General features: G+C 43.7%; 1 protein-coding gene across 1 annotated transcript; it reads left to right on the plus strand.

The window, feature by feature from the left end:
* Nucleotides 1-5,111: 5,111 nt before the first annotated feature.
* LOC125631148 (olfactory receptor 52R1-like) lies at nucleotides 5,112-6,113 on the plus strand. Its single transcript, XM_048837396.2, has one exon. The coding sequence runs from the start codon at nucleotides 5,112-5,114 to the stop codon at nucleotides 6,111-6,113; it is 1,002 nt and encodes a 333-aa protein (XP_048693353.2).
* Nucleotides 6,114-14,111: the final 7,998 nt, after the last annotated feature.

Raw genomic sequence — 14,111 nt, forward strand, 5'->3', positions numbered from 1 at the left:
TGGTGTGAGAGAGGTGTGGGACATGGCTACCTTAAAGTGATACCAGGGATGATGCTTCTGTCTCAGAAATCACAGGTACCCATCCCTTGCTGAGGAGCTCAGCTACTGAACAAACCTAGTGCAACAAGGGTGTGATAGGATAGAGAGTAAGTCTATTGTCTCTTTCGCACTGTACAGCCATTAAATATCCCAGGGCCCTGGCCAGTGTGGTGGATCCAAATGTTATTCTTTTTGGTGCACCCCCACTTCCCCCAGCTGATTGCTCCCAGCCCTGAGGTGGCTGCATTTCAATGGCACAGGGGATCTTTCAGGATGAAAGGTGTTAGAAGATGTACAATACAAGGTCAAATTCTTAGGCCATGGCCCATACTTTGCTCAGGTTCTGCTTAGGCAAAACTCCCCTTGGAGTAAGTTACATAAAGACCTCAAGAGCCAGGTGTGTGTTAATGCACAGAGACTGTAATTTCCTCCTCTGCCATTTCAGGGCTCTGGTTGTTTACATAAGAACATAAGAATGGCCATACTGGGTCAAATGACAGGCCCATATCGCCCAGTATCCTGTCTTCTTTCAGTGGCCAGGGCGAGGTGCCCCAGAGGGAATGAACAGAACAGGGAATCACCAAGTGATCCATTCCCTGTCTCTTGTTCCCAGCTTCTGGCAAACAGATGCTAGGGGCACCATCCCTGCCCATCCTGGCTAATAGCCATTGATGGACCTATCCTCTGTGTATTTATCTAGTTCTTTTTGGAACTCTGTTATAGTCTTGGCCTTCACAACATCCTCTGGGAAGGAGTTCCCCACGTTGACTGTGCATTGTTTGAAGAAATACTTCCTTTTATTTGTTTTAAACCTGCTGCCTATTCATTTCATTTGGTGACCCCTAGTTCTTGTGTTATGAGAAGGAGTAAACAACACTTCCTTATCTACTTTCTCTACACCAGTCATGATTTATAGACCTCAATTATATCTCCCCTTACTCATCTCTTTTCCAATCTGAAAATCCCAGTTTTATTAATCTTTTGCTCATACAGAAGCCGTTCCATACCCCTAATCATTTTTATTGCCCTTTTCTGAACCTTTTCCAATTCCAATATATCTCTGCACACAGCATTGAAGGGGTGGGTGTACCATGGATTTATATAAAGGCAAAATGATATTTTCTGTCTTATTATCTATCCCTTTCTTAATTAATCCCAGCATTCTGTTCACTTTTTTGGCTGCCGCTGCACATTGAGTGGATCTTTTCAGAGAACTATCCACAATGACTCCAATATCTCTTTCCTGAGTGGTAACAGCTAATTTAGACACCATCATTTTAATTGTATAGTTGGGAATATGCTTTCCAGTGTGCATTATATTGCATTTATCAACATTAAATTTCATCTGCCATTTGGTTGCCCAGTCACTCAGTTTTGAGAGACTGGCTCCTTGCCCCTCCCACATACCCCACTTCCCTCCCAGCACAACCCAGGTGTCCTCATTCCCTGTCCGTCCCATAGACCCCATTTCCCTCCCAGCAGAACCCAGGCATCCTGGCATGCTCTCACAGTGGGTAAAATCCTTCCACTGCTCCAACTCACCAACCCTCTGTTTATGCATCTATGATAAATGAAGGGGGGTAGTTTCCTTTTATGAACACTGAGCCAGCCAATTAGCTATAAAGTCCCTCTTGGTGGCTGTTCTCTGCTTGCTTTACATGTAAAGGGTTAACAAAGTTCCCCTGGTAAAGGAAAAGGAGCTGGCACCTGACCAAAAGAGAGAATAGGAGGGCTAGAACTTTTTTTTTAAATGGGGGGGTGTTAGGGGGCTTATTCCTTCACCCACTCACTTCCCTGGTCCTTCTCACATGAACAGAGAGCAACAATACCCGAAGTCCAAAGGTGCAAACAATTCAATGTTTATTGGGGTGAACTTCCAGCAAGCATGATTCCAGTTTCCTTCCTTAGTGTCCCCCTTCCCAGCTCTGACACCACAGAGCCTTACCTGTGGCCCTGTTCCCATTCCTGCCCTTAGCAAAACATAATTCCAATTTCCCCAGCCCCATTCCCTGTTCCCATCCCCCCCCCCCACTTCCTAACTGACTGCAGACTATACAGTAAAACTTGAGTTCTGCTTAGCTATACCATAACCTATCATTTGACTGAAATTTCACTAACCAATCCTGACATATTGTAACATGATTAGCTAACCAATTATACCCCACCACCTTAATTAGTTTACACCCAGGAAAATTAATTTTACAGCAGACAGAAACAATCACAGAACAAGACAGAGACCATGCAAATAAACAATAGCAAAGTGGGAACTCTAATGACAAAACAATACAGAAGTGAGGATTTCAGAACTACATCTATAAAGACATAAGGGTTTTCCAGCTGTGTCTACTGATAAGTGAGTTCTTAACTAACAGAAAACTATCAAACTAAACTTCCTTTTACATCCTCTAGGCTCTTCCCTTTCTCTGGAGGTGATAGATCAGATCACCTTTCTAACAGCCCCAGATTGCCTTATTTCACTATGACTAGTTTGCAATGTGAGGAGGTGACCATATACTTCCCAGCTTATGGCTGCCTCTGCTGCTTAGCCAAAGGCCTTAGCCTAAGAACAGGGCCTCAGACTGTCATAGTAAGAGAAGGCCCTTACACCAGCAGACAGTGATTTTGATTCTTTTTTTCTTTTGATTCTTTTCTTTCTATAACTAGCTAAGTGATAAGCATATACCTAAATTCTTAAAGTCTAGGCCTTTGCAGACAGGCCTGAATATCTATATCCTAGTGGAGGGAACTTCCCGTTGTTTGTGTGTTGTTTTTCTCTGGGGAAAAAGGGGAACAGATGCCAGCAGGAATGCTGTGTAAGGCTTGAACCAGGTATAAAAATTTACCTTCCATACCTATAAGAAATTATTGGACAGGGCATGTTTAAATAGCTGTGATTAGGTTTATTTATTTATTTTATTTTAGCTTGTGGATCACCTCTGTGCTAACCCCAGATGCTTTTCTTTGCTTGAAACCTTTAAGCTGAACCCCCAAGAAAGCTATTTTGGGTGCTTAATTTTTGTAATAGTTTCTTTTAAAATCTAGCAAAACCCGAAGTTCCAGATGCATTTTTTTCCTTTTTGGTTTTTAATAAAATTTCCCTTTTTTAAGAACAGGATTGGATAGTTGGTGTCCTGAGAGGTTTGTGCATGTTGTTTGATTAAACAGCCCCATTCACTGACAATGGCCCATTGACATCTGCTTTGTGAGATCTGTCAGTTAGCCAACTTTTAGACCATTTAACGTGAGCTCCACTGGTATTGTAGACTGTTTTCCCCTACAAAATCAAATGCCTTGGTGAAATCAAAGTCTATTTCATCTGCATGTCTCCCTTGATCAGCCAAATGTGACTGCTCATTAAGGGATGAAATCAGATTTATTTGTCAAGACCAGTTTTCCATACACTATGTTGTTCATTGGCATTAATTATATTCCAACCTTTTTTTGAACTAATCGGATTATCAGATTTTCCATTATTTCCTTACCTTATCAAAGCTTTTTTTTTTCAACATAACTTAATTTTTTATTATTTACATTTAACAGAGGACTTTCTTTCTTTCTTTCTTTCTTTCTTTCTTTCTTTCTTTCTTTCTTTCTTTCTTTCTTTCTTTTTGCTACCTTTGCTGCCTGACTGCAGAGTTCTGGTTCAGAATGAGAGATGTGATTGATAGGTCAGTTCATAAATCTGGTGTTCGACAGTTGATGCTAATGGACTGGAAAGTATTTCATCTCCTATTGTGAGGTTCTTTCCAAATGCAGAACAAATCTATTTCTTGAACACATCTCCCTTTTCTCCAACATAAACAAGTTTCCTTCCTCTCTCTCGGAATTGGCCTAAACTTTTTCTAGGATTAATATTCTCCTGCAGGAATATTCCTAAACATTTTCTGGGATTTCTTTCATTCATAATATAGTTAATAACCTCCTTTTTCTGATCCTTAGCTCCACCAATCATTGATATTTCCGTGATATTTTTAACATCCCTGATTAATTTACATAACCTCCAATTAGTATTATTTCTTCTCTATTTTCCCTTTTCCCACTTGTTATATATTAATCCCCCCAGCCCAATTTCTGCTGTCTATGTAATAAAGTCTTCTTAAAGAACTCCCAATTTTCATTCATATTTTCCTGTCTAAACTTGTCCTCCCAATCAATTCTGCTGATAATTTGCCTTGGCTTCCTGGAATTAGCCCTTTTGAAGCACAAAGTGTCGATAGATAGTACGAGAATGGAACTTTCTCTCTTTGTCCATTTCAGTGTAATAATTTCAATTCTTTATTATCCTCTCCTCTATCATATCTACCTTCTTTGGCTCTTCTCTAAAGTAAACAGTTCTCGACTTTTCAGTCTGTCCACAAAGGACCCCTTTTATATCAGCTATATCCTTTATGGACACTGAGTGACAAAAACTGAGGGTGTGTCCAGAGCAGGTTATTCTCCATCCCATTCCTTATGTATCCCAAGATTGTCTTTGTTTTGGCCACTGTTGCAAATGAGGAGGTGTGTCCATGAAATGGCTCTAACTGACACTGTGGTCTTTTCCCTGAGGTCTATTCTAGTTGGGAAGCGTCCCCGGGGACATGCCTTAACAAAGGTTTGCTTTTTGTCTACACTCAGATTTTGAGCCACCGGGTGAATGTGGAACTCCCTACTGCATGCACTTTCTAGCCTGGCTTTCATTGCATTAAGGAACAATAATGGATAACCGATAGCCACACCCATTTCCTTCCTGCTGGTGCCTATTAACGTTTCCCACATCACAACACATTATTGACTCATGGAGCAACATAAAATATGGAATTGGCATAAGTAGGGTCATTTGTTCATAATTCATATCTCTAAATAATGAAAATGTCATTTTTCAGTGTGGGAAGAGCAACCAATCTGCTTCCCCCATGAGAACAGCCTCCAGTAGGGCACGTAGTATCTCATGTTATCATTGTCTCTCCATCCAGGCATTTGTACTGTGACCATCACTCTAGATCCTGGGCACATACAGGAATTCACTGAAATATACGGTACATGCAGGAGACACCGTTGTGCCTCAGTGTTCGACACTTCCTCCCTACTTCATGTCAGATTCCAACACAACCGACTTCACCAACCCCTCCACCTTCATCCTGCTGGGCATCCCTGGCCTGGAGGCAGCCCATGTCTGGATCTCCATCCCCTTCTGTGCCATGTATGTAATAGCCATCCTGGGGAACTTCACCATCCTGTTCATTGTGAAGACGGAGCCGAGCCTCCATGGGCCCATGTACTATTTCCTCTGCATGCTGGCCGTCAGTGACCTAGTCCTGTCCACATCCATCCTGCCCAAAATGCTGTCAAACTTCTGGTTCAATTCCAGGGAGATCGATTTCAGTGCCTGCCTCATTCAGCTGTACTTCCTTCACTGCTTCTCAGTGATGGAGTCTGGGATCTTCGTGGCCATGGCTCTGGATCGTTACGTGGCCATCTGCCATCCCCTGAGACATTCCACCATCCTGACAAACCCCGTGGTGACCAAGATTGCCCTGGTCGTCGTTCTGCGCAGTGACATATTCATACTGCCCTATCCCTTCCTGTTGAGGCAGTGGCCATATTGCAGAACCAACATCATCCCCCAGCCATACTGCGCCCACATGGCCGTGGCGAAGCTGGCCTGCGCCAACACCCACGTCAGTAGTTACTACGGCCTCTTTGTGCAATTCTGTGTGATGGGTCTGGATGTGATATTTATTGTCATATCCTATACCCTGGTCCTCAGGGCCATCTTCAGCCTGCCCACAAAGGATGCCCGTCTCAAGACTTTTGGGACCTGCATCTCCCACCTCTGTGCCACCTTAGTCTTTTACATCCCAGGTCTCTTCTTCTCTCTCACTTACCGGTTTTACCAGCATGTGCCCCTGCATTTCCATGTTCTCATTGCCAACGTGTACCTCTTGATGCCCCCCATGCTAAACCCCATCATCTATGGGGTGAGGACCAAACAGATCCGGGACAGGCTGCTCCGTCTCTTTACTCATAACAGGACCAGTCAGGGTTCCCTCCACACTCTGAACTCTAGAGTACAGATGTGGGGACATGCATGAAAGACCCCCTGTCATAAATATAAAGGGAAGGGTAAACCCCTTTGAAATCCCTCCTGGCCAGAGGAAAAATCCTCTCACCTGTAAAGGGTTAAGAAGCTAAAGGTAACCTCTCTGGCACCTGACCAAAATGACCAATGAGGAGACAAGATACTTTCAAAAGCTGGGAGGAGGGAGAGAAACAAAGGGTCTGTGTCTGTCTGTATGCTGGGTCTTTGCCGGGGATAGACCAGGAATGTAGTCTTAGAACTTTTAGTAAGTAATCTAGCTAGGTATGTGTTAGATTATGATTTCTTTAAATGGCTGAGAAAAGCATTGTGCTGAATAGAATAACTATTTCTGTCTGTGTATCTTTTTTGTAACTTAAGGTTTTGCCTAGAGGGGTTCTCTATGTTTTTGAATCTAATTACCCTGTAAGATATCTACCATCCTGATTTTACAGGGGGGGATTTCATTATTTCTATTTACTTCTATTTTTTATTAAAAGTCTTCTTGTAAAAAACGGAATGCTTTTTCATTGTTCTCAGATCCAAGGGTTTGGGTCTGTGGTCACCTATGCAAATTGGTGAGGCTTTTTATCCAACATTTCCCAGGAAAGGGGGGGTGCAAGTGTTGGGAGGATTGTTCATTGTTCTTAAGATCCAAGGGTCTGGGTCTGTAGTCACCTAGGCAAATTGGTGAGGCTTTTTACCAAACCTTGTCCAGGAAGTGGGGTGCAAGGTTTGGGGAAGTATTTTTGGGGGAAGGACGCGTCCAAACAGCTCTTCCCCAGTAACCAGTATTAGTTTGGTGGTGGTAGCGGCCAGTCCAAGGACAACGGGTGGAATATTTTGTACCTTGGGGAAGTTTTGACCTAAGCTGGTAAAGATAAGCTTAGGAGGTTTTTCATGCAGGTCCCCACATCTGTACCCTAGAGTTCAGAGTGGGGGAGGAACCTTGACACACCCTAAGCTTATTTCTACCAGCTTAGGTTATAAACTCCCCAAGGCACAAATTCTCCCTTGTGCCTTGGAATTGGTAACACTGCCACCACAAGTGATTAGACAAAACTCAGGGAAAGGACCACTTGGAGTCCCTACTCCTCCCTAATATCCCCCCAAGCCCTACACCCCCTTTCCTGGGGAGGCTTGAGAATAAACAAGATGAGCACAGAGCAACCTTGGGTTTTTTAGGACACTAAAAAAACCCAATCAGATTCTTAAAGAAAACAGAACTTTATTAAAAAGAAAAGTAAAAGAAACACCTATGTAAAATTAGAATGCAGGATAATGTAACAGGGCAATCAGATTTAAAAAACAGAGGATTTTCCGCTCAGCCAAACTTTAAAGTTACAAAAAGAAAAAACAGGAATACACCTTCCTCTCAGAAAAGAGAAAATCACAAACCAAAACAAAGATAAGCTAACGCATTCCCTTGCTAGTACTTACTAATTCTAATGGAGTTGGATTGCTTGCTTTCTTGATCTGCCTCCGGCAAGCACACAGAACAGACAGACAAAGCCATTCTAGCATGTCCTGGATCTCCTGTTCTATAGCAGTTTGGGCTTGAGGAGACACCCGGTAAGGCTGGGCTCTATTTGGGTGAGCATAACCTGTGTCAATGGAGAGGTATTCCCGTTCAGTCTGTCCTCGGATGGCTGAGAACATTGGCGAGAAGCTGGCACACAGATCCTTGGTCTGTTATCGCTATATACATAGAAGGGTCATGGAGAGGTTCACCTTTTCCACGCCACCAACACTTTTCCCTTCGTAGTAGACACCTTCAGGCCACTCAGCGTCATATCGTCCCTGGGCTGTAAACTGACAAACCTTTAATTCTCTGGAATAAACGGGTGTTAGAGAATTAATATGGTACACCTTAGGCTTTAAGTTTGAGGTGGGAGATGATATGAGATAGTTAACAGCTCCAGGCGCTCTTGGACCATGAATGGCCTTTCCCATGACGCTTCCATCTTATGGGCCTGGAGCACCTTCAAGACCATGACCTGGTCCTCTACTTCGAAGAAACACTCTCTGGCATGTTTATCAAACCAGGCTATTTACTCTTCCTGAGCATCTTTTAGGTTTTCTCTAGGAAGGGCTAAAGAGGTCCGCAGGGTGTTTTGTAGATTGGTTACAAAGTCCAGAATGTTAGTTCCTGGAGAAAGTGTAAATCCCTCCCATTGCTGCTTCACCAACTGTAATGGCCCCTTAACCTCATGGACATATACAAGTTCAAATGGGGAAAACCCTAAACTGGGATGTGGTACAGATCTGTAGGCAAAAAGCAAATGCTGCAACACTAGGTCCCAATCATTGGAGTGCTTATTTACAAATGTATGTATCATGGCCCCCAAAGTTCCATTAAACTTCTCCACCACACCATTTATTTGATGGTGGTAAGGAGTGGCAACCAAGTGATTCACCCCATGAGTTTCCCAAAGCTTTCAGTGGTTCCTGCCAGGAAATTAGTTCCCGAATCTGTGAGGATGTTGTAGGGCCAACCTACCCTGGCAAAAATGTCTGGTAGTGCCTGGCACACACTTTTAGCCCTGGTGTTGCTTAGAGCTACTGCTTCCAGCCATCGGGTGGCAAAATCCATGAAAGTCAATATGTACTGCTTTCCTCTGGGTGTCTTTTTCGGAAAAGGATCCAGAATATCCACAGCTACTCACTCAAATGGAACGTCTATTATGCGGAGTTGCTGGAGAGGGTCTTTGACCTGGTCTTGAGGTTTTCCCACTCTTTGGCACACCTCACAAGACCAGACATAGGTAGAAACATCCTTGCCCGTTCCCTCCCAGTGGAACAACTTCCCCAAACAGTCTTTGGTGCTATTCACCCCAGCATGGCCACCATGTCAGGGTTCCCTCCCCACTCTGGGAGAAAATCAGAAGCCAAAACAAGTACTTGCTAATTCTAATGGAGTTGGATTGCTTGCTTTCTGGATCTGTCTCCGGCAAGCACAGAGAACGGACAGACAAAGCCTTCCCCCACACCAGATTTGAAAGTATCTTGTTCCTTATTAGTCCTTTTGGTCAGGTGCCAGCTGACCTGAGCTTCTTAACCCTTTACAGGTAAAATGATTTTGTACCTCTGGCCAGGAGGGATTTTATAGTACTGTATACAGGAAGGTTGTTACCCTTCCCTTTATACTTGTGACAGGACCTAAAGTTTTCTCCTGATCCTCTGACTCTCTGACCGAGTCCCTGAATTGCTGGCTGGTGACATGGTGCTGGTGCTCCTCCCTGAATCACTGACTGGGCAGTCAGAGAGACATTAAACCCTTTCCTGACCTGACTATGCATTGTCAGCTGCGGAATTGGTCCTGGTACAACTCATTAACTCATAGGGTTTTCCACCTTTCTAATCTCTGATAACTGGACCCCTGAGGCTCCTGCATCTTCTCTTACTATCCCCCTCAAGGTGCTGTCCCATGCTTCATCCTTTTCCCCAAGTTCCCTAACCTTGTGTTTCCTATTCCCCCAAGTTCTGGCTCACTTCGCTGTTTCCCTTCCTCCATCTCTTGCTAGATCAGCTCTGCCTCTGTCTCCCCCCCCCCCAGTTGGGCTCCTTTTGCTCCTGGCTGGGACAGGATCTGCTACAGCCTGACAAGGAGCTTTCAGCTTTCAGTGAGTAGAGTGATGACCCAGGTCTGGGGCCCACAGGTCACTCAGAAGTAGAGAGGGAAGCCAGGAAGACTCACAGAAATACCTGAAGGTAGGAAGCAGAGTTGGGAGGCAGGCAGGTAAGGCTGTGCATCATACAGCTTATGAGCCCTAAAGCTCAACTACAAATTCCTGAGGCAGAGACCTTTGTCTGCCTTATTTTTTTAGTTTTCAGCTCCCCAACATTCCTCCCTTTTGGGGCCCTGTAGCAAGCAGGGTGCCTACAATGGTTGTGGGCTTGGAGCTTTTTGCTACCTGAACTTTGGTGCACAGATGAGTCTGTAAAAATTTTTCCTCTAAATAATCAAACCAGGGCATACTGGCTGGTTCCATACCAAGTGGTTAAGTTGGTTTTGACAATAGCCAATTTCTAGGTGGACATTCCATAAACTTATAATATAAACGAATTTAACTTGACTAAGGCCATGCCGTAAGCCACCTGGATAAACTGGGACTTTTTAACGCAGTTGCTACGGCAGCTCTAGGTCAATCAACGCCAAAGGCTGGTTTTAAAAGCCCAAGCCCTCCAAGGCATGAATGCATTCTAACCAGCAAGTAAACTGCCTGCAGATTGTACCTGGACTGATGTAGCCTGTCCCCTTCAAACAGGCCTAATGATCACTCACTGGCTTCTCAGTCAAATTACCTATACTGCAGGGATATTATTTGTATTAATTGTATTATTAGTTGTATTCATGGCATTTTTAAAGTTATGTGCTGCCCTAGCCTCTCTGCATAAACCATACTTGCAAATTCTGCAGCATGCCCATTCCAATGACCCACCTTTCCTGTCTTCCCATAGCATGACCAGTGAACCAATGTATCAAGATAACTGGAGACAGAGCCTTTAGCATAAGTGCCCTGCCAGCCAGTGTGTGGGAAAGAGAGGTGCCTGGACCCTTCTTCAAAGAGAGTCGGGGAGTGTTGGGCTATGTAAGTGTTAAGTAAATACCTGGGTAACCATTAGCATGGTAATAGGGGAGTATGGCTAAGGCAAGCACCATCCCTTGCTTGATAGCTACCCGTCCCCACCCCTTTTTTGCTTGTTAAGGATAGATAAGTGTTGCAGCTGCAAAAGAAATGTAGTTGTCTAAAGAATACCTTTTGTGTGAAGTAGTGTTATCTCTCCTCTCCCTTCTTTTTTCCCAACTACATAATGTGTGTATTTAAATATTAACTTAGATAAAAGAGTGCAATGTGATTAACCTGGTGCTCACTCGACAATTGGGTGGAGGGAACAAGTACTGCAATAAAGGAGTTTGTTTACTCAATCCGCCTTTGGGTCCTCCTGTTCCTTCTTTCCATCTTGAACATGATCATGGTATATGAAGTTATAAAGTTTTGCTATGTATGTGTTACTGAAAGATGTTGTGAAGTGGAAAACACCCACAGCTAGCCTTCTGGGCACAAGAATGAAGTGGTTAGATTCATAGATTCATAGATACTAAGGTCAGAAGGGACCATTATGATCATCTAGTCTGACCTTCTGAACAACACAGGCCACAGAATCTCACACACCCACTCCTGCGAAAAACCTCTCACCTATGTCTGAGCTATTGAAGTCCTCAAATCGTGGTTTAAAGACTTTAAGGAGCAGAGAATCCTCCAGCAAGTGACCCATGCCCAATGCTACAGAGAAAGGCGAAAAACATCCAGGGCCTCTTCCAATCTGTCCTGGAGGAAAATTCTTTCCCTACCCCAAATATGGCAATCAGCTAAACCCTGAGCATATGGGCAAGGTTCACCAGCCAGATACCCAGACAGTGCTAGTGGCCCATCAGCAGAGACAATGGACACAATGTTTCAGCCAGAATATGAGTTATGGCTGTTATGACTCACTATGTCATGCAAGGTCATGTGACCAGACCACACGACACTGAACTCCATTTTAGAACCTGTATTTTTACACAAACTGGGCTGGGAACTTAGCTTGGAAGAAAGATTTCCCACCATATGAAAGACTATAAATGACAGGGAGTGCCATCATCACATGTCTTCATTCCCCACACAAGAGAACACCTGGAAATACAGGAGGAACAATGATTTAACTGGAGGAAGTGCTGGTTCCAGGTTAAAGGCATTTCTAGGCTGTTTATGGAAGCTTGGTGATTTGCTTGTATCATCAGCCAGGGTGAGAGATGGGATTTGAATTAGCAATACTTCCAGTAAATGAGGCTTAGTTATCTTGTTTGGTTATTTGCTAAGTAATATTCTTTGATCTGTTTTCTATCACTTATAATCGCTTAAAATCAATTTTTCTGTCATTATTAAACTTGTTTTATGTTTTATCCTAACCTTACTTTTGAGTGAAGTGTCTGGGAAAATCTCAGTTTGTTAATCAAAGTCTGTTTCATATCTTCCCCACATCGAGGTTGGGCAGGGTAAGCAAACTACATTAATGAACTTGCCCAGTACCAATCTCTGTGCAGTTCAAGATAGTCTAATTCTGGGGTTCTACTGCAGCAGAGGTGCAAGGCTGCGGAGCTGCGAAATTGACTGGTGCTCCACTGTAAATCAATCAACAAATTTGTTAGTCTCTAAGGTGCCACAAGTCCTCCTTTTATTTTTGAGTGGCTTAGGTAAAGCATTCCGGTAACTCACTTGGGTGCATGGTGCCACCTGCTGTTGTGTTGGGTGTTAACAGGCCCTGGAGAGGCTGGCTGTGCATCATCAGCAGAGCAGCATGAGAAAGGCCAGCTCCTAACAACTAAGGAGTGTTAGGGGGGCACAGTGTTATCAGTAGCTCCCAGACTTAACCGTGGGTGACAACGTGTCACAACCATCTCCATTTAGTAAAGGCTTATACCACGCTCAGGATTTCCTTTCTTTCTTATATACTTAAAAATCTTCCTATTTTCCTTAATCTGATAACCATGGATTTGTCTCTGGTGTCTTTTGCTGCCTTCATCCATTTTTGATACTTCATAACTTCTCATTTCTATCAATTTCTATCCTCTTCCCCTACTTTAGAGGCACCGATGGAGCATCTCCTCCTGTCAGTGGATGGAGGGCAGACATCCATACTCAGCCGTCTGGATCTCTTTTCATTATTTGAGCCTGTTGTCAATGAGATACTGCTGTCCCACTTATGAGGCAGCAGGAGTCCAGAGGGATGCACTGAATTGGTCTGAATCCTTCTTGGCAGGATGTACCAAGTAGCAGTGATGGGAAACTGCACCTCCAAGACTAGACCCCTCCCTGGTGGTCCCACAGGATCAATTCTCTCTCTGGGAATTTTCAACATCTCCATGCAGCCACTATCGGAACTGGTCATATAACATGGATTCTAATGACAGCAATATGCAGATAACATTGAGCTCCTCCTATCTTTCATGTATGACTAAAACAATTAAGTTCTTGGACAAAATAGTTGTCTGAAACTGAAGCCAAGCAAGACAGAGGCAAGGATACGTCCTTCAGTAGCTGTTAGCCAGAATTAGCAGGGATGATGTCCACAGCCTCTCTCTTCCAGAAGCTGGCAATGGGCAACAGGGTCATTTGATGACCCTGTTCTATTCATTGTCTCTGGGCACCTGGCACTGGCCACTGTTGGAAGACAGGATACTGGGAAAGATGAAACTTTGGGCTTGTCAAGGTTCCTTCCACACTCTGAACTCTAGGATACAAATGTGGGGACCTGCAAGAAAGACCCCCTAAGTTTATTATTACCAGCTTAGGTTAAAAACTTCCTCAAGGTACAAGCCTTGTCCTTGAACCCTATGCTGCCGCCACCAAACAATTTAAACAAAGAACAGGGAAAGAGCCCAGTTGGAGACATCTTCCCCCCAACAAATATCCCCCCAAGCCCTACACCCCCTTTCCTGGGGAAGGCTTGATAAAAATCCTCACCAATTTGCAGAGGTGAACACAGACCCAAACCCTTGGATCTTAAGAACAATGGAAAAAGCAATCAGGTTCTTAAAAGAAGAATTTTAATTAAAGAAAAAGTAAAAGAATCACCTCTGTAAAATCAGGATGGTAAATACCTTACAGGGTAATGAGATTCAAAACATAGAGAATCCCTCTAGGCAAAAACTTAAGTTACAAAAAGACACAAAAACAGGAATATACATTCCATTCAGCACAGCTTATTTACCAGCCATTTAAACAAAAGGAACTCTAATGCATTTCTAGTTAGATTGCTTACTAACTTTTCACAGGAGTTCTGGAGAGCATTCCTGATCTGTTCCTGGCAAAAGCATCACACAGACAGACAGACCCTTTGTCCGCTCCGTCTCCTCATTGGTCATTTTTGGTCAGGTGCCAGTGAGGTTATCTTAGCTTCTTAACCCCTTTACAGGTGAAATGTTTTTTTCCTCTGGCCAGGAGGGATTTTATAGTTCTATAGACAGAAA

The sequence above is a fragment of the Caretta caretta genome, chromosome 1 (assembly GCF_965140235.1).
Source record: "Caretta caretta isolate rCarCar2 chromosome 1, rCarCar1.hap1, whole genome shotgun sequence".
Taxonomy (NCBI): Eukaryota; Metazoa; Chordata; order Testudines; family Cheloniidae; genus Caretta; species Caretta caretta.